The following is a 27507-nucleotide window of genomic DNA, read 5'->3' as shown; positions in this document are numbered from 1 at the left end:
ACTTAACACCTTAAATGAAAGTGAAAAATAATTTGATCCTAACACTTTCTTGATCTAAAACCTTCAAGGCTTCCCATACCTAGAGAATACGTAAAAATTCTTTAGTTTATAATCTTAAACTGTGGTTTCAGTATACCTCCCTGGTCTTATCTTTTACAGCTCTTTTTCATTTATCTCAACTTCCAGTTATGTGAAGCTGCTAAAATTTCTCAAAGATACTCCATGTTTCCTTGGCTCCATATGGCTATTCATGCTTGAAAACTTTGTTTACTGGGATAGCCACCGAATCCAGCCATATTTTAAGTACCAGATGAAAGGCCACTTCCTCCTTGAACCTTTGTAACTCCAAGGGGAATTGATCATCTGGTGCTTTCTGTGTTGTCCTTCCTCTCTCCTCCTCCTTCCTTTTTTTGTGGTACTAGAGATTGAATCCAGGGTCCCTGCAGTTAGCAACATCCCCAACCTCTTTTTGTTTTTCATTTTGAGACAAGGTCTCACTAGATCACTAAATTGCCCAAGTTGGATTAGAACTTGTAATCTTCTTGCCTCTGCCTCTCAGAGTGTTGTGATTACAGGTGTGTGTCAATGCACTCAGATTTATTTGTCCTCCTTACAACACATACCACGTGCTTTCCTGTTGCTAGAATTTGAATGTGTATGTCTCTCCAAAATTTATACATTGAAACCTAACACCCAATATCATACTTAAAATATTAAATAATAAATTCAATATGGAAAGTTCTCCAAGACAGACTGTTAAGTTAAAAAAGGAAATAACAGAAATATACAATTCTATTTCCATTCAAAAAATTACACATGCATGTACGTATGAATGTGCATAGACAAATACCAAAGAATCACACTAAATGCTAGCAGTGGTTATTTGTGAGAAGGGAAGAGTGTTGATATTGGGAAGGTCAAGAGAAGGGTGCAATGGAGGACTTCCACATTTTTCTTACTGTATTTCCCTATGTTTAGAGCAGCTATACAATTTACATAGATTTACTTTAACCAGAAAAGCATATAGTACAAAGGGCCTTAGAGCTTAGGTTCTTCTGAGAGGGAAGCACCAGAGACAACTCTTTTCCTCCAGATACAAAGTTAGAAGTAATCTATTTTGCTGTCTATTGCTGTGGTCCTGATGGAGAACCACCGTCAAGAAAGGGACCAAGGCATCCAAGCAGAAACTTACCCTGAAGTAAAGACGTGCACTCAGTCTCGATTGTCAACCTAAGCTTAACACACCTAAAGCTTGTTCCACAGACACAGAGAGGTTGTGGTAGAAGCCATTAGCTCCTCTGGAAATGGGCAACCTGGCATAGTTTCACGCTTTGGCTCCTAAAGCTGAACATGTGAGGATCAACTGCTGACTTTGGAATCTGGCTAAGAGACGACAGTATTCACACAAGAGAAAGACTGACAAGAACGCTATCTCGGTGATGGTCCAACATTCCATAATGAGGCCACAGGCTGCAGCTGTGAACTCCTCAGATGTGCTCATCAGTAGTGCACTTGAGCAGCTCTAGACTGAATAAGCCCCTGAGATTTCTGGATAATAAAGGGGATCAGATTGGGGGTTGGGGTGGCACTTGAGGAGACAGAAACTGAACTTCCTGGTAATAAAAACACGTGTAGGCTCCAACAATGAATGTGTACCTTGAACATGTCAAATGATGCATATGAACTATACTTTAAAAAATGGCCAGCCATATGCTAACCCCTGGGAACCTATGGTGATCGTTTTAGCTGATGTAGGCATTAGAAAAAAATTAAGGAAGAAACAAAGGAGGTGACTAAGAGGTGGAAGGAATTTGGGGTCAAGAAAACACAACCACAAAGCGAGGGAGAGCTGGGGTCACTACCCCTCTACTCACGGGGCTGGTGAGCATTCCAGTGTGTGTACTGCACCAGCTCACACTCCTGCCCTGCCGCCTTCCAAGTGTATTCTCCTGTATCATTTTGGTCTTGAAGAGCTATCCAAAAATAACTGTTCTTTGTTTTCACCACACTGCTGATCAAATTGGTAATAAATGCCTGTTCAAACCTTGAAAAGAGAAAAAGGAAATGGTTGTATTATGTTTCAGGGCAATAAAAGTATCATGAAAACATAATGAAGTATGCAGAATGGCACCAGAATTGCATTACTTGTTAATTCTTTAGAACATGGAGCAGAAAAATATACAAAGACCCTGAATACTACTAAAACATGCCAAGTGCCAGTGTAATTCCCAGAAACGCATAAATGAAGAGAATTTGACTCTTATACACTTAATTCTTGAAACTGTGTTAGGGGCTGGGGATTTAACACAGTGGCAAAGTGCCTGCTTGGCAAGCGCAAGGTTGTGAGTTTGATCCCTGGTACCAAAAGAAAAACAAAACAAAACAAACGACAAAAAAAGAAACTGGGTCAAGGAACAGAGTCCAGCTCTGGCTCCAAAGTGTAGGTGGTAATGTCCACACAGCCAGCAATCTATTTCTTTTAGTATGATGTGGCCTGTTTTATAATTAGGCCATATACCACACACCAGGCTGTAATGTGCATGGGGTGGGGCTTGGCGGGAAGAGGAGGAAGCACAGTATGCTTTTCTGCATGAACATCTACCACTGTGAAGTTCACACGCACCCCTTCAGCACACGTGCTCGGGAAGAAAGGAAGTGGAGTAATAATTCTGTAGCTCCCAAAACAGTTTGTTCACAGGCACATGGAGTCCTTGGCTTATTCAAATGTGTTCAAATATGCATTTTCAAGATGAATTTAAATCCTCGGATTTAATTCAAGGCACACACACCCACTAGCATTTTCCCAAACAGCTTCATGAATCAGCATTCCATGATTGGTGGGAATGCTCCCTTCCCAACATGAATGCATCAAAAGTGGAATCTAGAAAACTTGTATTTATTCTCCTACACGCACATTTAATGAGAAAAATGTAGGTATTAAAATTTAACTAAAATCAAACTTAAAGCTAAGTTTGAAACTAATACAAGAAATCCATTTTCAAGACATATAAAATTAGAAGTAATTTCAGTGGTGATTTCTGGCCAGATATGCTGAGTCAATGGAAAAGGTAAGGCCTGATGAAACTACCCAAAATATTCAAGGAGAAAGCAAGTTACACTTTTAAATCGCAGTTTTGTATTTAAAAAAAATTGTCATGCATTCTTAACTTGCTAAGGGTACCAAAGGCAATGGGATCATTTAAAAATAGAAGAGTCTCAAAGGAATTAACAGAGGAAAAAATAAACAACAAAAAGTAAAATTTGAAGTGCCTTAGAGATATCGCTAGAACATTTAGTGATCACAGGCATCCATGGCACTCATATTCGCAGAGCATATAGTTTTACCATGTTTTAATATTTTCTTCAAATTCTCTATTAATGATCAAAAGAGCACACATTTGAAGTGAGAAGTTTGTTTTTAACCACGTGGTAGGAGCAGAACCTTATGTAAGGAGGAAGGTACAAGAAGCTAAATGCAGCCTAGATGTTTTATAATTTTCCTTACATTTCATTAGTTCATAGTCTCATAATATACCACCTGCTTTTCAGATCCACTTTGAGGCAGAGTAGCATAATTATTTTTCCTACCTGGTGCCTAAAAAATTCCTGTGTTAGAAGCCAGCAAGGCATTGGCCCGTAGATGCTATGGCCAGACTTCTATTTACTTGGGTGGTTCTGAGCACAGGGAGGGTTACTGGCTCTTTCATTACCTTTTACTATGAAATCTATCAGATGATGTTAAAAAATGACCTTGTCTGTGAATATGGCTTTGCATATGATTATTTATGACAACATGTTGCTCTTGTCCTCTATTGGTTGTAAATTTATTTCGTCCTTTCTGGCTTGCTATTGTACCTCTATTTATCATTGCTTGAAACAACAGAAAACTGCTTCTGAGTTGGCAAGTATGTTTTTAAGTAGTGCACAAAATATTCATACATTAAATCAAAATAAGACTATAGTTTTCTAGGTCTAGTTTACAAGATGGTGAGGCTATAAAACAATTTAACAAAAGTGGCTCTCTTCCAAACCATACATTCTAAAATAATCAAGTTAGGACAAAGTGTACAATTTTTGAGTATCTGTTCCTACCTGGTAAAGAAACATAGGTATCTTATATTCTTTACCACTCACTATTTAAAGGGTCAGAAAACCTCTGGCCTACAGTGGTATAGAAGATGACTTTTCAAATGTATTTCTAGCCCTGTATTTTAGAATTATTCATAAGAGAACATTCCAGAGTTTTATATTAACTTGTCTTTTGTCTGATTTTACAGGGGTTGTTTAATTCAAATGTTGTTATGACTTAAAAACCCAAAATAACCACATGTACATATTTTGTATTATTATAAGTGCCAGGATAGTATTTATTTCTAAGAAATTCTATAAACTGGAAATTATTTGTTATTTTAAAAAATAGACAAATGATGTAGTATTTTGCATATGTGTACCTACTTACAAATTGAAACTCCACAGGAGAATAATTTTTGGAATCAGAAAAAAATTAACTTTTCCAATTAACTCTTTAAAAAAAGTTAAGAAATGAATGTATTTTCAGTGTTAATAGAAAAATACATTTTGAACTTTCATCAGTTAGCAAAAAAATTTTCTCATGATGGTAACCATTACATTTCAATTTTAAAATGCCATTTTAAAATAGCAACAAATTTTAGTATGGATTGCATTCTTTTTTTCATTTCAGAGTAAACGTTTTGTATTTCAAAAAGTCTACACTTTAGAAAGAGGAATTTTGTACTTGATCTCTAAGTGAACATTTTATTTCTTTGTCAGTTTAACCAGTGACATATATATCTGAAAAAAAGATATTTCTTATCTGTGAACAACATAGCAAACAGCAGATAACAGTACTGTGATTACTGTGTTTGTATTATCTAAAACAATTAAAAAGTAATGCATTGGAAGTAGCTTCACTGGCTAGCTAGCCAGCTCAAACAAAAACACAAATAAATAGAAAGACACCATGTTCATTGGTTTGAAGGTTTAATATTGTTAAGATGCCCAAGCTGCCTAAAGTGATCTAGTCTGTGCAATCCCTATCAAAATAATAATGATTTTTTTTCAGAAATAGAAAACTTAACTGTAAAATTAAATTGGAATTCCAAGGGACCCAGAATAGCTAAAACAACTGTGAAAAAGAACAAAGTTGGAGTCTCACATTTCTTGATTTCAAAACTTAGTATACTCTACAGTAATAAAAAAAGTGACAATGATAAAAAGGCCAACATATACATCTATGAAATAAAGTAGAAATAAACCTTTGCATATATGGTCAAATTATTCTCAACAAGGATGCCAGATCATTCTGTAGGGAAAAGTCAATCATTTCAACAAATAATATTAGGAAAACTGGATATCAACTTGCAAATGAATGAGTGACTGTTACCTTGTACTGTGTAAAAAATAAACTCAAAGTAGACCAAAGACATAAGCATAAAAGCTAAAGCTGTTAAACTCTTGTTAAAAAAAAAACACAGAAAAAGCTTCATGTTATTAGATTTGGCAACAATTTCTTGGATATGACATCAAAAACATAGGCAATGAAATAAGTAGATAATTGGACATCATAAAAATGAAAAGGAGACTCCCAACAGAGTGAAAATTGACCCAAAAAGTGGGAGAAAATATTTGAAAATCACATATCTCATAAGAGATCAAAATACAGAATATATAAAGAGTTCCTATAATTCAATAACAAACATGAACATTTCAATTAAAACATGGGCAAAGACTTGAATGGACATTTCTTCTGCCTTACCTGCAACCTTTGCACATAGGTCAAAGAAGATATAAAGAAGAAGCATATGAAAAGATTTCAACGTTATTTATCATTAAGGGAAATGCAAATCAAAGCCACAATGAGATGACATGTCACTGTGTTATGGTTTGCACATGAAGTGTCCCCCAAAACTCATGTATTGAAGGTCTGGTCCTCAGTGAAACAATGCCCAGAAGTGGAGGTTTTGGGAAGTGATTGGGTCATGAGCTCTCTGACCTCGTCAATGGATTAATCCATTGATGGATTAATAACTTAATTATTGGGAGGTAGTGGAAACTGTAGGAGATGGAGCCTATTTGGAAGAAGTGGGTCCTCTGGGGAATGCCCCGGGGCTATATCTTGGCCCTAGCCCTTTCTGCTGTCTGCTTTTCTTTCTGTTTCCTGGTCGCCATGAGGTGAGTGAGCCCTTTCCTCCTTCACCACGTTCTATTTCACCACAGGCCTAAAGGCAAGGAGACACCTGGCCATAGACTAAAGCTTCTGAAACAATGAGTTAAAATAAACCTTGCCTATTTTAAGTTGTCTTTCTCATTTTTATTTTTCACAGTGATGGAAAGCTCACTAACACACACACCCGGTAGGATGGCTATTATAAAACAAAACAAAACAAACAATCAGAAAATAAAGAATATTGGTCAGAATATAGAGAAGTTAGAACTCTTACATACTACTGGTATGAATGCAAAAAGGTGCAAAACAGTGTGTTAGTTCCTCAAAAAGTTAAAAAATATAAGTATCAATATGATCCAACAGTTTCACCTCTGAGTATATACTCAAAGGGTTAGAAACAGGAACTTGACTGTGTACATTATGTTTGAAGTAGCTTTATTCACAATAATCAAATGTTGAAAGCAAACCGAATGCCTACTGATGGATAAATGGATAGGCAAAATCTGGTGCGTGCATGCAATGGGATCTTGATCAGCCTTTGAAAAGAAAGAAATTCCTACAGGTTGCAACCCTTGAGACATTATGCTAAGTGCAATAATCCAGGCACGGAAAGACAAATATTGTATAATTTCGCTTGAACAAGGTCCCTAGAGTAGTCAAACTCACAGACAGGAAATAGAATGTGGTCATCAGGGGCTGAGGGGAGGGCAGAATTGGGAGTTTTAGTCAATGAGTACAGGATTTCAGTGAGGGAAGAAGAAAAATTCTGGGAATGGACAATGGGAGTTAGTGCCCAGCCGTGGACTGCAGGTAAAGCCATTGAACTGTATAGTTAAGAATGGTTTAGGGCCGGGGATATAGCTCAGCAGCACAGTGACTGCCTGGCAAATGCAAGGCTCTGAGTTCCATTCCTGGTATCAAAAAAAAAAAAAAAAGTTTAAATGGTAAACTTTATTTTGTCAATGTTTTAGCACAGTTTTATAAAGTTAAGTACAAAAGTGTTTTGGGGGATATGACAGTTTTAGGAAATTGGCAGCGCTTTATAAATACCTGAAAACATATATTTAAACCTATAAAAAATAAAATATTGCAGGATTTCTCTTTTTGGACAAAAGATATGAAATCAATATCATTTTTATTATTTTGTAGCAAACATTCCACAGGTGACTGAGTCAATATTTAGATAAACATGCATTTAGATAATTATCCACACTAACTTTGAAAATCAGGATTTGCATCCCTACTCTGCCTGAAAGCAAAGTGACAGGGTCTGAAAAAGTTTTACAATAACAGACTAGCAAATACAAATCTGTTATTTAGCAGGGAGGTCTGTTTTTCTTCCCCTCTCTATCCCACAAAGCGTTAAAAAGTCCTAGACCAGGAGCAGTTGCCCAATAACAAAAGAAATAAGTAATTTGTAGCAGGTGGTTCTAATTGTGCCCATCAAAGCTGTCACTGGATTGTGCAGAAGAGTGGAAAATCAATTAGCAACTACAAGCCTGGGTGCTGGAGAGTGACAGGCGCATCTCAGCTCAAACAGGAAACCAGAAATGGAAGAAAATGCTTACTGAGGCTGCTTGAGGATGCTCCTGAGTCTGAGGAGATGTTCCTTCTCCTGCCAGCATCTCATACAAAAGACATGGCAGGAGAACATGACAATATGTATCATTACTCAAAGAGAGGTTTCTTCCCCAATGAAGTCTGAATGAATGAAAATCAAGAGTGTGGGATACTTCCTTTTCTCCATCTGAGAGGCTGGCAGAGTCACAGCTTCAGAGAAAGTCATATTTCTGGAACATTGTATCTCATGCTAACCGACCTGGAGAGATGCCACATTACTGCTCAAGTGTAGCCAGGCCAGCTTGGTTAGTGACCGGGTCGCATGCCAGCATAAGCCAAGATGGACACGCTTAATCAACTGAAACTGGGATTAAAAACAAATTTCGCTATGCCACTGTGTTGCTTCAGAGCTGGAACACAATTGTGTGTTGGCTAGTGAGTGTGGGTAATCAAAGGAAAAATGTAGTATCCTCACCCTATTCTTGTACTCAGTTTTGGGGAAATGAAATGGATTCCCCACTCCCAGATAGTTTCTATCACTTGTGTGAGGTTCTCAAAATTCTGGTGAATATGAAACATTTGAACTCTTAATGGAGTTCTACCTTGGCTTGGGTCACTTTGTCACTGCAAGCAATCTATAATGTTACTTTGAGTTTATCCATTTTCTTGAGTGTTATTCTACCTTCTTCACTTGTTTTATGTGTTTATGTACTATTGCTTTAGCTTCCATGCTGTAGAACACAGACAGCTACAGATACCTTTTATTTCTTTTGTACATACAAGACATGGGAGTGTTTAGTCTGGTACCACTTACAAACTATGTATTCAATGTACAATTTTCTAAAAAAACTCAACTATTAATTTTTTGAATGGTCACACAATGTATAAGAAGTAATTAACACTATGTTAGGTATGTGGCAGGCAGTCAATGAATATTAAACATAAAAGAAAAAAGAATGAGACAAAAAATAGATGAGACGGTTAGACTTATTTTCTTCAGTGTAAAATATAATTAAGTATCATTAACAAAGGAGCCTTGTTTCATGGGTTAGGCTTCTGCAGTGTGTTCTGTCGACTCACTAAGTGGAGACTTTTAAGCCAAGGTATTTGTGTAAACTTTAAAGTTGCCTAGTAAGTTGAGTGGATATAGGCTTCCTTCTGCCTAGAAGCTATACAAGGGAGGTAGAAAGGCAGAGGTGAAAGCAATGCTGAGACACTTTGATGTTACACCCTTATGGTTATACGCTAATGGAGACCAAAAGCTGTCAGCCCATTCCCCTTTGGTCAGTGCATCCCTCCATGCACAAGCAAGCACAGTCCTGTGCAGTATTTGGAAGAATGACTGGTAGAGAAGGCAGGAAGGTAAGAGGATGAGATGAGAAGGGAAATACTGATGACTGAATGTTGACTTCCATTGTGGAAAAGCGGAGAAAGCATACAGGAATCCTACAACTCAGGCGTATGTGTCAAGGGTCTCTAGTTAGAAATGGCACCAGTTGTCCCATTTCCTGGGATTCAGGCTGGTCTTGAACTCACACTCATGCAATCCTCCTGCCTCATTCTTCCAAGTAGCTGGGGCTAAAGAGAAAGACTACCTCATCTGAATTTTCAGTGGATATTTTTAAAGGCAAAGACCTATGTGCAAAGGCTGCAGGTAAGGCTGTCCTACTGAAGACTGCTAGCCTGCTTCTGTCATAGGCACACCCTCACTGTCCTTGGCATTGATAGTGACATGAGGGCATCTTTGTTGTGCCTTTACCTTCTATGCCACAGCTGTAGCACAGATTGTATGGAGTGTAAAAAGGGCGCAGTCTCTCTCAATCTAAATCTAAACCAAAGAGAATGTAGAAGTAATGGTGAGACATTTGAATATCCTCTACATTTCAGTTATACTTTCTTTTTTGCTGCAAAAAGTACCTTATACAACTCACCCACATACATTTTTTAAATGCTTGTTAAATAACATATTTCTTTTCCATTACAAGCAGTTAGAACATAAAACTTAAATATGACTGAATATATTAGCAAAGCCAATTAATACATTTTTAAGGAAAGTAAAAATCACCTTAAATTTTACTATATGTCATTCAAAAATCAGTTTAAGGGGCTGGGGATTTAGCTCAGCGGCAAAAAGCGCCTGCCTGGCAAGCGCAAGGTCATGAGTTCGGATCCCGGTACTGGAGAAAAACCAAAACCAAAAAAACAAACAAACAAACAAACAAAAAAACAAAAATCAGTTTAAGAATAACATCAGAAGATTTAAATTCACCTCAATACTTTAAAAAATTCATTAGTGTATAATATACCACATTCCAGATTTTGATAAGGTTCTTATTATTGCTAGATTTTATCCCTCCAAAAGCCCTTCTGTCAAAGTATAGTCAGGTTTCTCTCAGAACATTTTTGTTTACCTGTTGGTGATGGTTACAAGTGCAGGTGGACAGTAATAACCACTGGAAGCATGGTCAAAGCTTCTAAGGACTGGGTCAACTTTGTAGCAGAATCCACCATGTCTCTCCCATCCCTTAAAAAAGAAAAAAGGAAATTAAGGACATAATCTTACTCAGTTAAATACCAAGAAATCTTTTCTGCACATTCTCATTTACCGCTTATATAACTTTCTTCTCTCACTCAAAACTCCTTGAGTTTTTTTCTTAATGTCTTTATATTTATTCCACCTGGTGATGTTATTCTAACTGTTGTGGCCACTTCTATGTTTATTTAATTAACTATCTTTAAATCCTAAAATTATAAATATACTTAAAATTTAAAAATATAAAAAATTAAACACAAGAGAAGATAAAAGGGGAAAATAAGACAAACAAAATGATAACCCAAACAAAATAAAAACCCAAAATAAAATAAAAGGGCACTCAGGAGATTTTATTCTCTCTCTGTCTCTGTCTCTGTCTCTCTCTCTCTCTAGACTTACAGAATTTCATAAAAATTATTCCTATATTAGGATAGAAATTAAGAGTATTGGCTCTTCAGAAAGCATGGGTTTGAATCTTGGCTCTACCACCTGTAAGTTTATTGATATTGAAAGTATTTTAAGAAATTTATTTAATGTCTCCCTGACTAGTTTTCTCATCTGCAAAACAGATAACAGCAATATTTTGACTCTGTTTGAAATTCAAAAGCACACAATGCAGTCAGAGATTGTAAGCGTGGGGCCAGGGAATTGGTACAAACAAAGATGATAAATGTATCTAGATATTATTATAGATTTTTCAAAGTTATTTCATATTGATTGCTTTATATTATCTCACTGAGATTCACTGAGATTAGGTACTTAAACAGAGTTACCAACCAGTAGATCAGGTGGGCCTGGAAGCCAATTCTGGTGCAAATTAGGATGGCCTTGGTAGGATCATAATCCGAACATGGCCAAAAACTACATTCGTGCACACAGAGTAATTATTCCTAAATTAACTGGCTGGCCTTTTAGGGTGGAAGAAGGGAAGTTGGGCATGCAGACAGAAATGACAAATGTGCAGCTGGGAGGCTTACCCCTGAGAACAAGGCTGAGGTTGCTGTATCCTTTAAAATCATGCAGTACAAGAGACATACTTTCACTATATTTCAACTGAACTATTTCAGTTTTTTTCTCATCCAATATATTAGGTCATATTGCTTTATCTGTCCTTACATATTAACCAGATTTTAAATATCCTACATTTTGTGCCAACTCAATAATTGCCAGCTTATGATCAGGCATAAAATGCATTGTAGAATATTTCTTGAAAAAACCTTAGTCCTGTGAAAAATCGTCCATATACCAACTACACACAAAGAATGTAAACTTTTTTTTTGCAAATATGTACAAAAAGAAAGAAAGAAAGAAAAAGGAAGGGGGTCATCAAGAGATGGCTGCAGGGGGTAGGGAGTTAAGGGAAGGGGATGAAGAAAGGAGTTTAGATGTGTTTCGTACATGTAGCAGCTCCCCACAAAGAATGTAAACACTATGTACTGCAAATATGCACTAATGAAAACAAGATCTTAATTAGAACTCGGCTACTTTAGTTCAAAACATCTCATGGAAGGAGGTGCGGCTCACACAGCTCAGTCATCCGGCCGCTCAAGCTGTGCCAAGAACTAGCTCCCCGTCACCTCTACTCCCAACCCTTTCTGTGCAGCCAACACTGCCCGACAGACCCCTCAAGCTTCACTCTGGATGGCAACACGTGGTTAGACTGCTTTTGCACTGAAAGGACAAGTGGAGGGAGACTGACGATTTGACCTTTCTGACAAAATATTTCCTATTTATTAGTAATTTCTGGGTCATGTGTTGCTTACTCAAACAAAACAAACCCTAGAACTGAGCTGCCTCAAAAAAGGGAGGGCAAGAAACATGTGGCATGGTAAAACCGGACGACAAAGACTGGATTACAATTCCTTTTCCGTTTAACGAAAGGGTGGGGCAATAACTGATTGGCTCCTACTGTCCAATCTCCCCCAAATGACCTTTTCTGACTTTGAAATAATCAAGACTAATTTTAGAATTAATTTTGCAAGGAGAAACTGTTTGGAGAGTTGCATTAAAGGAAAAGTCTGGATAAAAAAGAAACCGTAATATCAGAAGATAAAGAAAATAAAATTAGTGGAAAATTTCCATTAAAACTAAAGAACTGCTTCTGAATACAGAATCTTTACACACTAGTAATGCTGGCCAGAAAAGGCAAGCCGTGAACAAAACTTCAAAGAGAGCATCGGTTCTCGTTCTGTTGGGCAAGAAGCTAATTGCTCTTTCAACAAAAATAAATCATGTAGAATTGCCTTGAAGCCACACTAAGGTAGAGACAAGGTCAGTGATCAACCATATTTCGGGAATTGTTATTCTTGGGTGGAGTACTTGGTGACATGTCAGCTATGGCACATGTCCTGTCCAGCTGGGGTATGAAGGGCAGCTCCTCTGTTTCCACATTGATTAATGGATGAAGCATTTTCTGCAGAGATGGATCACTGTTTAGTTGGAGCATAAATAGTTGGATTAGAAGGGATGATAATTAAAGAAGAGGTCTTAAAAACTGGGTCTAAGTTGGGCGTGGTGATGCACACCTGTAGTCCCAATACTCGGGAAGCAGAGGCAAGAGGATTGCCAGGAGTTTGAGGCAATGCTGGGCTACACAGTGAGTTTAAGGACAGCCTGAACTACATAGTGACATCCTGTCTCGAAAAACAAAAACAGAAACAAGAAACAAAAAATTGGACCTAGGAAATTTTTTAGAATAACACAATATAAAAACTGAGGGTGGGCAGGAAAGTAAGTATATGTGCTGAAAATACAGATAGATAACTTTTGTACAACTTTATTGCAGTATATTTTATGTATCCAAGAAATTTTAAATTGATAATTTCTACCTTGTAGGTTTAAATCTAAGTATTTTAGTACATCTAAAATGCTTTGTTATTTATACTAAATGTAATGTATTTTTACTATCTCTTTCCCAAATAATAAATACACTGCAAGCACACCATTATGTCCAGCATTGTACTTAAGTCTCAGCAGGGTGAAGAGGAAGGCAAAAGGCTTGGGGCAGAAGTTTACTCTTTGACTTCAGGGACGTGGTCGCTTTCTCTGTGACATCCTTCTTGAGAACTATGAAAACTACATGTGAGTAGGGGCGTCGTGGGACAGTGACTGTACAGATGGTACAACAAGATCATTTATATTTTTTAATTTTTTAAAAAAGCATCCGTGGCTCACAGAGCACAGCAAGGCAATGTGATCAGGGCTATAGATCTTTCAGGGGCTCTAGATTATAATTGTTTGGTTTCTAAAATGCAGCTCACTCTCAGAAAAAGAGGTGGCAGGAAAGAGAGGGGAGGGAGGAAGGGAGGGATAAAAGAGGGAGGGGAGAGTGAGCAAAGGCTGGGGAGGAAAATTTGCTTTCAGTTGGTGGAGGGTATATTATTCTAGTTCTGTACTCTCTGTACCTAAACTGCAGCATTACAAACTTACCTCCTGACATCCTGATTCTGGGTCAGAAGGGATGTGGCCTGCTTTTTTACAAGTATAAAAAAGTGTTTCTTCACAATTTTTAACTTTCCAGTGTCCCTCCTGTGGAGAAAGTGTTACAAGATGAATGAATATATTTCATGCTCATGTTGATGAGAAATACCAACAATTATCAGCCAAATGTAATTAACAGCAAGTACTTCAGTGGGGTAATGTTTCAGGGTCCTGCCTGTTTGTGGAAAGGGCTGGCTCTCTCTCCATGGAAGGGCGTGGGGGTGGGTGCTGGCTCTGCAGCATGTGACAGTTCCAATGTCTGCAGTCCCACACTGAGTGGGCAGGGTGGAGGAAACAATGGATACTTCTTGCTTGATGCTACGAGCTAGGCCTAATGTTGGGTGATTTTCAAATAATCTCAGCATTCCCATGAGAAAGCAATTGTTATTCCCATTTTAAAGGTTAAGTTTAATAGTCTGTTCAAGGTCCTACAATCAGCAAAATATTGGAGCTAGGATTGATAACGTGGTCAGCCAGGCTTTGCATTAAATTGCCCTCAATTTTTCTTTTAAAAAAGCAGATTAGAGAAATGGTCCTCAGTTGTTAGGGTGTATCAGAGTCTCTGGAAGGAATTCCTAAACCACTGACTGGGCCTCCTGATCAGAGTGTCTCAATCAGCAGCTTTGGAGGGACAGAATTTGCATTTGTAACGAGGCTTCAGGGGACTTCGATGCTGCAGATCTGGAGCCACATTTTGAGAATCACTTGGACCAAGTCATGCCTCTGACTGAGTATGCTACTTTCTCCAGTGTAAGTGTTAAATCAAAGGCTTTGCTGCTTCCACATACAGCTGTCATGCTGGAGAAACACGTGGACGTTACCTGGCTGAGATTCATGTTCAAACCCTAATGTCCTTCTGCATCACTAAGTTTTCAGAGCCCCACTTACTTTCTCTTTATATTACAAGCGGATACCTTCATGTCTTCTCCTAGGGCTGCTGAAGGGTACGCTCAGATTCTACATTAATAATGATGCAGTGACTACTAACAAATTCAAATTTTATTTTCCCAAATACTTTAAAAATTTTTTTAACACAAATCAGAACCTTGGACTCACACCACACAATTTCAGGTGGTATTTCAGGTATCCAGGTTTTTATGGGAATTGAGGCCTTCCATGACCTTTAGAAATACATCATGTCAGAGGCTGATACATTCACTGTAAGAACAGTGCTGTGTCTCTCCTTCACGGAGTCGTCCAGCAAACCATCTAGGTACAAGATAGTGTCAAGTGTGCCATAGCTGCTTAATAACTATTGGGTGCATGGATGAATGAGGTTTCCTAGGCATGCAAAATTAGGTGTTAACCATGTTAGGTAACTTGTTAGTTATAATAATTATATTTATATTGAGTTGATGGAAACCTAGTTGATAGAACTTGATAGAAGTAGATGTTGACTTTTATACATCTATTTAAGGAGCTACTAAGTGGCCAAAAGGGGGGCTACAAAATATACTTAGGGCAGCATTGTTCTGACTACTCAGTAGTATTAATATCTATCCTCATTCTCTTAAAATGAGTTCCCATCCAAATGTTGGCTCCTCAGCAGTAAATACACTCAGTGAAATAAGTCAGTCATTAGGAGGTGAAGGTCATCTTAATTTACAACAAAACCAGTGAATCAGTAAGACATAACTGGAGTAGAATGAAGTGTATTGGATCTCAGAAGTACTAGACCCATGGCAAACTTTTGGAGAAGTCATTTCCCTCCTCAAACGTAGCTCACAGGCACTATGCTGGCAAGTACAGTTGGAACTGCACATGTTAACTCAAGCTTTAAAAGTTACAACAATAAAATGTGTCACAAAGAAAGTGCTTAGAAGTTTTCCATGTTTGGTTGGCACAATTTTATCAAGCTACATAAGTAGCATTAATGAACTATTTCTTGGGGGAACTAGATATGGTATCCAGTGGTTAGAATAAATGAGGAGGGCTGGGGATATAGCTCAGTGGTGCAAGCACCTGCCTGGCAAGCATGAGGTTGTGAGTTCGATTCCTGGTACAAAAAAATATCTAGAATGAATGAGGAATCTCACACAATCCCAATAACCTCCTAAAACTCAGTGAGTACTCTCAGCAGTTAAAGAGAGTATGTCCATTTGAAACACATACTAAACCATGAAGTGGCTTAGGATTAAACTATTCTGTATCATCAGATGTTTTAGATAAGTGAGAGATGAGAATGCTGGGCAGATGTGAACTTCAGCCCAGTGGGCCATTCCCTTCATGCTAAAAAAAGTGAGGTTTGTCATTGGTTTATATTTTTCAAAAAGGTTACACGTACTGTTCAAAATCATTTATGTTAGTAAGATAATCGACCTTTAAAAACATCACTCTCCAGAGTAATCTTCTCACCCTCAGTTTTTCCTCTCATCTTCAACATGGTGGTCAACAGTGTCACCATCTACCAAAATGGTGGTTCCTCAATCCTGAAATCCACCCCTTTCTTACTGCCTCAATCTCATTTAGCAATGTCTTGTTACCCCAAACATCCTTGCATCTGTTCACTTCTAGTTATTGTCCCTACCACAGGTAGCCCCCAAAATGACTTTTCTACTCTATTTTATCTTTCTCCAAATAATTCTCTATGTAACACTATGACTTCTTTTCAAAATGTAAACCAGAGTATGTTCCCTATGTCCTTACAACACTTTAATGGTTCCTATACCATGGCCTATAAGCCATTTTCACATTCCACTTTTCCTATCACCTACCACTTCATCACTGCCGGTCATTCTCCTTGTCATTAAAGATGGCAAGCTTTGACCTGCCTTTGCACTTGCTGTTCTCTGCCTGGAATGTTCTCTCCCCTGTTCTGCAAGTGGTTTTTTTTAAAATCCTAACTTAAATATTGACTTTCTTGACTGTCCTGTCTGAAGGAGTAACTCCAAGCCACGCTCCTCACTTCATGTCACCTCTAACCTCAGAACAATGAGCATAACTACAATTTCCATGAGTTTTCTCTGTGTAATTGTTTCCTGCCTACCCTGGAAGCGCCATGAAGAACTCGCACCATGCATGTCTTAGTCTCTGCCGTGGTCTATGTCTCCAGCACAGACCCTCAATACAAGCTCAGCAAAATGAACATTGAACAAATGAATCAACTTACAGGGCGCTCTGCTGAGACACACAGCTGGCTTCTACTTGGAAAAATTTGGGGTTCTAGTATGTCCCAATTAGTAAATACTGTTGAAGAACCATTAGACCATTCAAAGGAAACTGGAATTCTACTGCTGCTCAAGCCAATCCATGTTTCTGATGCATTTTCTATAAAAGATAAATATAATTTACTTAAAAGATCTTAAAGTGATAATATATCAATGTTATTACCAAAATACACCATTTTGCATGTGATCTCTTATTTATTTCTTAATGTAATGAAAGCTGTTTAAGTGTATAAAATACCGGTTGAAATCCTTTCCTTTCTATTATATCCAGATCTTCTTTCTTAGGAGGTAAGTGAACCAAAGCAGAATGTGAGCTAAAGCTAAAACAAGGACAAAGCTTAAAGATTTTTCTCCCAAGGAAAAAGAAACTGAAACTTTTAAAAGCATTGCAGTGGGAGTAACGAGTTGACAGGAAATAACTAAAGCTTAGTAGTCTGGGTAGGGGGAGAAGACCCTTAATAACGAGAGAGATGTTCGCATCCTCACTGACACAGAAGTAGCTGCAGGATTCTTTTAATACTAAATGCAAAGGATTAGGAAAAAATGCAGAGAACGATTTTTGTTTTTAATTGAAACTAAAACAACATTGAAAAGGTCATCAAGGTGGGGTCAAGATTCTTTTTTTTTCTTTCATTTTTAGACATTGACAAAGTCCAGGAGTTCAAAGTTTTTTTTTTTTTTTTTCTTTTAGCAGGATTCCATGTCAAATGTGGGACACAAGATGAAGCAGACCTGCTCTGATGGACTGAACGTGGTGGAGGCCCAGGAGCCCGCAGCTGAGCATGACACATGGGCTGAGAACCACTGCATCAGCTAAATTATCCTTTGCTACTGGCTAAAGTGATTTAAATCTAATTGTGTGCCTAGAAAATTCTCTTTACATGAGCACAACACAATACTGCTATCTAAAGGCCATAAAGCTAAATTATAGGTTTAGGTTTATTAGAAATATCCATAAATAATCTCCATCCCTCAATTTTGTTTAAAAAGCCGTGTAATATATCTGGCATCTGTAAAGATTTTATAAAGTTTCTGAACAGGTGTTTAAATCCAATGACTCTGCATTCCTGCATACTACTTAGGAGTAATCACTAATCCAACAGATACTCCATCGTATTTCATACCTCATAAGTCGAAGGCAGTCAGTACTCACCAGCTCCAAGGAAGTTTACAAGAAACTCCACCTCTGCTAAGGAAGCTATGTCTGTCAGGGTGCCGTTACCAGACTGGCAAGAATGTAAAGCCTCATTCCAGGTCGTTTCTTCTTTGTGAAGTTTGTAGCAGTTACGATCGTAGGGATTCCAGCCAGGCTCACAGTGGGTAGCGTGATATTTCCAAGCATCTTTTTCTTTTTAAATCAATAAAAATGTAATTTCCATAAGTATGGAAGCATTACTTATTACTCTGTAAATAAATTGCTATTAATATGATTATTCTTAAGTGTGAGAAACAAGAACACATGAAGTGACACATAATTCATAGAATTTGAGAGCTTTCAAATGTAGAAGGGTCAAATCACTGATCTAGATCTAGATATAAGGTCTAATGAATCTTAGTGCCTCATTTTCTCAATGAAAAATCTAAGGCAAAAAGTAGGGGACATTACAAAGGTTATACTCTCCAATGAAAGCAAGAAGTCAGGGGCTAAATATATACTTTAATAGAACTGCCCATTTTTGAAATCTTCTTACCTGGCAAGAGAATTATTATGGAACACACTTTAAATTCCAAAGATTTTATAAACAGTATATAGATTTCCTTATACATATTTACCCACAGCACAAAATAGCTTAAAACTCTGACCACTTTCTCTAGGGTAGGAATGACAAGGAGTTTCCACTTTCAGGGGCAGTCAGGTTCTTGTAGTGGACTCTGGGTTGGATTTCCAGGGGCAGAGTGGAAGGGTGCATGCCAAGTTTTAGCTCTTTTTTTCAGGAATTTTTCCCCAGCTGGTGATCACATTTTTGTTTTAGATTATTAACCTCTACTAGGTGCTTCCCTTCAGAATTAATTTACTTATGTGCAATTTCATTGCTACTCAGGAAACAGTTCTTTTAAAGTTGCTTCTACGACTCTGACAGCAATTAGAATCAACATCAGAGAGTGCTAGAATATTTAGACACTATCTACCCCAACCATTCTCAACCTAAAAAAGTCACGTAAAGCTTTTTAAACATGCTCAATGCCCCTACTCTAAAGGCAAGATGAAAAGATGAAAGATGGAAGCAAGGACAGAGGCACACAAGAACCCTGGGGAGGAAGAGGGAAATGCTGGCTGAGGACTCAGGATGCAGCTTAGTGCAAAAGTGCTTGCCAGCCATGTGCCAGGTGCTGGGTTTGATTCCCCAGACACCCCTGCCTCTGCCCACCCCAAAAGATGGTGGCTGAGTAAACTCCTCCAACGATGAGCTCCCCACAGGTACACGTAGTAGAACAGCTGTCCACACAACAAACTACTTTCACAAGAGCTAAGGAAATCAGGCGAGAAAGCACAGTGCCTGCGTGTAGTGTAACAAAATGAAGACATACTGCAGAAAGCAGGAAGGAAGGAGTTGTCTGTTTCCCCTCCCTCACCTCCAAGCACCTTAACATGGAGAGAGATACTTTCCTCTTGGAAAGGAGAGGGAATTAAGTCCAAGCCCTAGACTTGAAACCCACTAACAGGCCTGCCATGGTGCAACTGAGCGCTGGGAAAAGCCTCAGGAGCTGTCTGGCCAATATCCATGAACTAAGCCACAGGAACTGCAGTAGGCCAGATGACTGACCATCTCGAGCATCCGTCCTCCAACCTTGGGTGGCAGAGACAGCAGGGCATGTAAGCATATGGATTTGTCCGCTACTGTGAGACGCTGCACCCACTGGAAACTAAAGATCCCATACACAGGTTAAGAGGTCACAGACAGAACCTGTAGGCCAGCCATGGAATCAGCCTGTGTACTGGTTAGACAGACGCTTATTTCAGCCTGCATCATTTCCTGCCTCAGAGTAGGCTCACAGCACATCTATCCTTTTCCAAGACTGTGCAGTCCCCTGTGGCTGAAAGTAAGGGTGTGACCCAGTTTGGAGTCAGCTTTGGTGGCCTCTACCACCCACACCTCAGGATCAGTTATTATCAAGCTGATGCTCATAGATGGAGTTTTAGAACTGCTCCTGTGTCAGATAGAGATCTGTGTCCAGTGGGACAGACTTATTTTGTTCTGCATCACTGCTAGCTGCAGGATGGGACTTAGTCCTCCACCTTCACCTGCAAGACTGTGCAGGTCCTTGCAACTGTAAGACTCAGGAGTGACCCAGTTTAAGTAGCCATGTCATAGCCTTCAGCAGCACTATCCCTAGCTTGGGCAACATAGTATGGTGCAAGACCCCATTAGCTGGGTATTGGGCAGGGGAGTAAGCAGAAGACTTTGCCCTGGAACTTAGCTGGTGAAAATTAACACTGGGCCGATCTTGATGGAACGTATTCCCAGACTGATTTGTAGATGGGACATCTAGAGGAGCTCCAGTGACAGGAGAAGACACATGGCCCTAGTCTATTGGACTGTATTCCAGCAAGCAGCAAAGTGTATCACAAATCCTCCTTAGCAACAGGCACCCCTTGTGTGAGCCTTGATCCTATTTCAGTGTTGTTCTAGTTTTGGCAGGCTATGGACACAGGGTCTGACACAGTTTGGCAGCAATTGTGTGCACAAATATGATACAGGAACCTGAGGCTGGTACATCCATAGTGACTCTTCCAAGATGCAGGCAGTATCCTGCAGCATCTGACCACAGGCAAGTAACTGTGGATGAAGCATCCAGGCCTACTCTGACCCAAGGAAGACACTTGTAGGGACATACTACTCTCTCTAAGCACTCTCATGGTTCTTTCTGAACAAAATAGCACAGTATATTCAGGACAAATCAGGAATTGCTCTCTAGCACAGAAACAGTGACAACCCACTAACAACAGGCTCCTGGCAAAAAACAGGCTCCTGGCAAATCAGGACCTGGGTGCCATCAAGTACTGAAATACTGGAAGAAACTATAGCCTCAGGGAAAATAAGCAGATGGCTTAGAATTTCTAGAAATGTCTTAGTTACTTTTCTCATCCAGAGACAAAATACCCAACACACACAACTTAAAGGAGAAAAGGTTTATTTAGCTCACAGTTTGTAAAGATTTCAGTTCACAGTTGGCTGGCTCCAAGGCAGGGTGGAATGGCATAAGGGCATCACAGTTTACAGCAACCAAAAAAAGCATGGCAGCAAGCAGCAAGCAACAAGGGAAAACCCTTTCTTTATCCCTCATAGCTTACTCAGGCTACCCACCCTTAGGGAAAGTACCACTCACACCTTTAATCCTAGAATTTCATCCTTGATCCCAGCCTCACACAACCAGATCCAGCCACATCCCAACAGTGTCACCTCTGACTGCATGAGGGTTTAAGGAGGACATCTAGATATAAGCCATAACATTCTGCCCCTGCCCCTGCCAAGACTTATGCACATTTCTTACTCAAAAGGCATTTAGCCCATCTCAAGAATTTTCAGATTTCTAAAAGTTATAGCTAACTCCAATCTCCTCTGAGATTTAAGGCAAACTCTTAGCTGCAAGCCCCTGTACAAATGAAAAGAAAGTTAAACACTTTCAATGTACAATGACATAACATAGGCATTTCCATTCCAAAAGGTACAAAGAAGGATAAAAAGGGGTGGGAATAAAGCAAGTCCAAAACCCAGCAGAGTAATCATTAAGTCCTGCAGTTTCTTGTCTAGCACTCAAGGCAATCTGTGGCAAGTTGTGAACACCAAAAGGTTTGGGTGGCTCTGTCCCTACAGCATTGTCAGTGGTTGTGGCTCCCATGCCTTACCTCTGGGGCCAACTCTGCTTCCTCCTTGCAGTTTACCTCAGACAATTAATGTTCCATGCTTCTCCAAACTTCTGGAGTCTCCACTTCACCTTCAGCTTCATGCTCACAGATTCACACACTGCCTTCCTTATGGACACACTGCTGGGCCTCCCAGGCCTTCTTCTGAAATCTGTGTGGAAGCCTTCCTGCCCCCATAACTCTTGCATTCTACATGCTCCTAAAACCAGCAGTATATGGATGATGTCAAGGTAGGCCATGAGCTGAAGCAGTAGCCGGGCTTAGCCAGGCTTCCTTTTTTCTTGGTTATAGGGGTTGATTGCCTATCAACCAAATTCCAAAGAACAACTTCCCTAGACCAAAGCCATTCTGAAATCTGGTGCTATGGGGTTTGTTTTCTCAAAGCAAAGTTTTTCACTTGTACAGTTCTAAACTGCAAAGGGTAGAGTCCTACTGGTTTTTGTGATACACTCAGGCCATCTTTTCTATCATCCACTTCTGAAATACTTGGCTTTTTCTTGCTAGTCTTTTCAGTGACCAGTTTCATCTCTGTTCCATGTTTGCAGGCCACAGTTTTACTCAAGCATCTTTTCTGGCCAAACTCAAAATGTTCTGCTGGGCTCTTTGCCCTTGATTCCCTACATAAATCTGGCTAAAAGCTCCCCAAAATAGCTGTGCTACCACTTCAACTTTAGACTACCTTGAAATTTCTTCTGCCAGATTAATTAGTCTGCTTTCTTTAATGTCATTCTCAGGTAAAGTCTCTGGACATGAACATAATGCAGATAAACTTTCTTCCAAAGCATAACACACATTGTCAGGAGTCCAGCAGCCAGTACATTCCTTTTTCCCAGGAGAAATATCCTGAGCCTGGACTTTACTGGCAGGCAGCGTTTCCATCAGCATTCTGGTCTTCTTAGCTCTAACCAGAATCTCCTATCAAGTATAGTTTAAGGCATTCCAGAACTGCTTTTCCATTCAGCATCTCCAAACATTTCCAAATTCTTCCTAAAAGCCAGTCCCAAATCTCCTGAACCACATGGTCAGATATAGTCACGGCAACATTCCACTTTTGGTACCTGTTATGGTTTCTGTCTAGATGTCCTCCCAAAACCTCATGCAGTCATGGAACAAGCTTCTGAAGTTTGTGATCAATTCATGATCCAGTGCTGGGATTATGGGTGTGAGTGCTACACCTGCCCTGGGGCAGATAGCCTGCATACAATATTAGGGAGGGAAAGAGGCTTGCTTGCAGCTCCTTCCTTTTTGCTCTTGTTGCTTTTGCTGCCTTCTGCCACCATGAACTGTTGCCCCTCTGCCCTCTGCCATGTGCCACTGTGCTTTGGAGACAGCTGAGTATGGACTGAAACCTTCACAAACTGTGAGCCAAATAAACCTTTCCTCCATTAATTCTGGGCATCAGGTATTTTGTCTCAGCAAGAAGAGAAAAGTAAACAAGGCAGTACCAAATTCTGTCTCAGTTACTTTTCTTATTGCTGAGACAAAATACTCAACTCCCACAAGTTAAAGGAGGAAAGATTTATTTAGCTCACAGTTTATAGAGATTTCAGTTCATAGTTGGCTGGCTCCAAGGAATGGTACAAGGGCATCACAGAGCAAAACAGTTCATGACAGGCAGAAGGCAGCATGGCAGCATGGCAGCATGGCAGCAAGCAGCAAGCAACAAGCAATGATCCTTTCTCCATGCCTTATATCTTATCCAGGTTATCCACCTTTAGGATGGGTACCATTCACACCCTTAATCCTAGCATTGTATCTTTGATCCCAGCATCTCACACACTCTTGATCCAACCACCTCCAAACAGCCTTCCCTATGACTGCATGAGAATTTGGGGGGGCATCTAGATACAAACCATAACAGGACAGAAAAGCATAACAGAAACCAGATTAGGAAGATTGGAATAAAAACCTTCCTCATGATGTCATGGGCCAACAAGCATAAAGAGCTTTTAGAAAACTATGACCTCACCTATTACTAAAAATGAGGTTCCAGAAACTGACCAGGCAGCAAATAGTATGAGAAAAATTACAAAGAATTTAAAGAAAACTTGAGTAACTTGAAGAAAACACAGAGAAATACTTCATACTCTTAACCGAGAAACTCAATGATGAGATGGAAGCAGTTTTTAAAAATCAAACATAAATTCTTGAACTCAAAAATGCATTCAGTGAAATTTAAAACATAATAAAGGAATCAAATCAAGTAGCAAAATTAATGAGCTTGAAGACAGACTATTTGAAAATATTAATTTGAAAGAGAAAAAAGAAAAATGAAAGTTCATAGGAATTTTTGAATAGTACTGAAACAGCAAATATTTGTGTTACTAGGGTTCAGGAATGACTTGAGATTGCTGAAGAGGTAGAAAACTTCATTTAACTAAACCAAGGCTAATTCAAGACATCTTAGAATGCTCTAGAAAGTGAAAGATGAAGAGGAGATTCTCAAGGTTGCAGGAAAAAATAAACAAGTGTAACATAGGGGTGTCTGTATTTATCTGACAGCAAGTTTCTTAACAGAAACCTTACAGGCTAGGAGATAGTTGCATGAAGGTTTCACAGGACTAATGGGAGGAAAAACTATTAATTGAGAATATAGTATTAAATCCAGCAAAACCATCTTTGAGAAATGAAGGAGAGATAGATATTCCCAAACAAAAATGACAGAATATTTCTCTACCAGACCTAACCCTAAAAATTTTTTTACACTGAAAGAGATGCTAATGAATAAGAGGAAAACATGGGAAGACATAAAACTCACTAGCAATACGACACATCTTCAAAATGCTCTAATATTTGTAGGTATAATATGGTAACCATTCATACTAAAGGTTCAGCAAGGTAACCTTTAATATGATGACTAAAAACAAAATAATTAAAATAACTACATATGTGAAAAGATAAGCAATGTAGAAAGATGTAAAGTGAGCTATGAAGAATTTTAAAGGTGGGTGTTATGGTTGATACATTGTGTCAACTTATGGAGTCTAGAGGTTTGGCTCAGTGACTCAGCAGGAAGCAAGGGTGCTTACTTTGTATACATCCTGAGCCTGTGGAAGAGGAGGGCATGGAGATTATGTGAGAGCTACACGCCTCTTAGGTGGGGGTAGCCTGTTTACATTGTAAGGCAGGGAAAGAAGCTGCTTGGCGCCATTCTGCCCTTTTGCTCTGGCTGCTTTGCTGTTCAGCTGCCTTTCCCCTCTTTGCTCTTGTTGCTTTGCTGTCTTCTGCCTCAGAGACAGCCAAGTATGCACTGAAACCTCCACAAACTATAAGCTAAATAAACCTTTCCTTCCTTCATTTTGGGCATTGGGTATTTTGTCTCAGCAATGAGAGAAAAGTAATCAAGACAGTGGGTAGAAATGGGCTGCAGGTGCATGATTTTCTTATTAATGTATTTTTCTCATTCTTTTTTGTTTCTTTCTGTTTTTACCTTTATGATCATGTTGTTATTACTTCAAAATAGCTTTCTACAGTGCAAATATTTTTATGAACATCATGGCAACCACAAAAACAACAATCTATAAGAGATAAACCATAAACAAAATAGAAAGAATCAAAACACATGAGAATAAATCACTTAATCACAAAAGAAGAAAGGAAAAAGAAAGAAAAGAACTACAACAAAACTAGAAAACACATTACAAAATGGCTTTAGTAAGGCCTTACCTATTGATAATTACCCTGAATGTACAAGATTAAGTTATCCAGTTAAAAGACATGGAGTGCTGTGCCTTTTACCTACCAACTCCCATCCTCAGGAAGTATAACTGTTACAGCAGCAGAGCTCAGCTTCAAACACTCATAAATAGTTTGCATTTTAACATAGTCCACCAAATGTACACAAGAGAGATACTGGACAGACTATCTGTGATAACTCATTTTAAGGATGTCCTTGAAATCCTGGGCCATCACCCTTTTGCTCATAGCTCCTGTAGCAACTGTCACTTATGAATGACCCATTATCCTTATTATGGTTTCTATCTAGACTCCCTCCCTCCAAGCCTTATGTGTTCATAGGCAGGGCTTTTGGAAGGTGATTGAATCATGAAGGTGCATGAACAAAATGTGATGTTAGAAGGTCGGGCTTGGTGGCAAGATCAGGTCACTGGGAATGCTAGCTGGCAGGGTATATTTCGTTCTTGCTAGTTCTTGTCCTCTCTTCCTGTTTTCCGGCTGTCATGATGTGAGCATCTTCCCTGTACCAAGGCCTTCTACCCAGGCTGTTCTGTGTGTTATGCCTATTGAATATGGACTGAAAATTCTAAAATTTGACCCAAATAAACCTCTGCTCCTTCAAGTTGTAGGTTTTAGGTATTTTGTCCAACCAATGCAGAGAGCTACTATTAGGAAAAGTCATTACTTTTCATCCATACATTAAATCTTCTCTTTCTATAAATTCTCAAGTTCCAGATTTCCATCCCAAATACCCATAAATTATATCCAGCTTGTGAGTCTGTCTGTCTCTCTCCCTCCACTCACATGCACTCTATTTCTTTGAGTGTGTACTTTAAAAATTCTTCTAATTAATCCCTTTACACCTCTCTTAAAAATGAATGAAACAACAAGACCCAACTCTATGTTGCTTAAAAGAAACTCATTTCTCCTCTAAGGAAGCAAATAGACTAAAAATAAAGACCTGGAATAAAATAGTCCATACAAACTTAGACCAAAAAAAAGTGGGAATAGACATGCTTATATCAGATAAAACAGACTTTACATCTAAAGCAGGGAAAAGAGACCAGGAAGGTTATTATTGCTAATTCAGCAAGAGGAATAATTATAACACCTAATATCAGAACACCTAGGTAGATAAAGCCTTCTTAACAAATTTAAAGGGAGAGATAGAATCAGATAGCAGTTGGGCATTTTAACACCCTACTTTCAACAATGGACGTATTATCCAGACAGTAAATCAACAAAGAAAGGGCAGAGTTAAGTTGAATCCTACACCAAATGAACCTAACAGACATCTACAAATGATGTTCAACAACTGCTGAATACATTTTTTCTCATTAATACACCTATTCTCCAGGAAATGTCATATGCCATAGAATAAGTCTCAAAAATAAAACATAAAACAACAAAACAAAACAAAAATGAAACTGCATGAACTATCTTTCTGACCTTAAGCAATAAAACTAAAAATCAATTAACAAAAACTTTGGAAATTATACAAACACATGGATATTAAACAAGTTAATTTTGAACAACTAATATAAGAGATCAAGAAGGAAACTAAAATATTTTTGAAACAAATGAAAATGGAGACAGAATATGTTGAAACCTATCAGAAACATCAAAAATGATGCTAAGGGAGAAGTTTATACTAATAACCATTTACTTCAAAAATTACAAAGATCTCAAATAAACAATCTATCATCACATCTCAAGGAAACAGAAAAATTAGAACCAACCAAACCCCAAATCAGTAGAAAGAAAGAAATAATACAGATCAGAAATGATACAAATGAAATGCATGTTAAAATATGCAAAAGATAAAAAGAAACAGAAGAAAAGAAAAAGAAACAAACAAGATAAACATTAAGCTAAACTAAGAAAACTCTAATAAATAAAAGCAAACTTTAAAAAAGAAATATCATAGAAATAAAAAAGATAATTACAAATTATTTTGAAAAATTCTATACCAACAAATTTTATAAACTAGAAGAAATATACAAATTCATAGACATATATACCCTACCAAGAATGAATC

The 27507-nt window shown here is 38.5% G+C and overlaps 1 protein-coding gene across 1 annotated transcript in view; it reads right to left on the bottom strand.

Moving 5' to 3' along the window:
* Pla2r1 (phospholipase A2 receptor 1, 180kDa) overlaps positions 1 to 27507 on the bottom strand; it is a 111450-nt gene that overhangs the window by 45457 nt on the left and 38486 nt on the right. Inside the window, exons 7-11 of the mRNA XM_005393355.2 lie at positions 18081 to 18275; positions 16870 to 17027; positions 13710 to 13808; positions 10159 to 10271; positions 1875 to 2044 (exon numbers count right to left, since the gene is read on the bottom strand). Coding sequence (XP_005393412.1) covers positions 1875 to 2044; positions 10159 to 10271; positions 13710 to 13808; positions 16870 to 17027; positions 18081 to 18275 — 735 coding nt within the window. The remainder of the gene's footprint in view (positions 1 to 1874; positions 2045 to 10158; positions 10272 to 13709; positions 13809 to 16869; positions 17028 to 18080; positions 18276 to 27507) is intronic.

This window comes from Chinchilla lanigera, unplaced genomic scaffold (assembly GCF_000276665.1).
Source record: "Chinchilla lanigera isolate Chin_1 unplaced genomic scaffold, ChiLan1.0 scaffold00048, whole genome shotgun sequence".
NCBI classification, from domain to species: Eukaryota; Metazoa; Chordata; class Mammalia; order Rodentia; family Chinchillidae; genus Chinchilla; species Chinchilla lanigera.
Note: the sequence above shows the minus strand (reverse complement) of the source record. Positions and strands in the feature narration are given on the sequence as shown.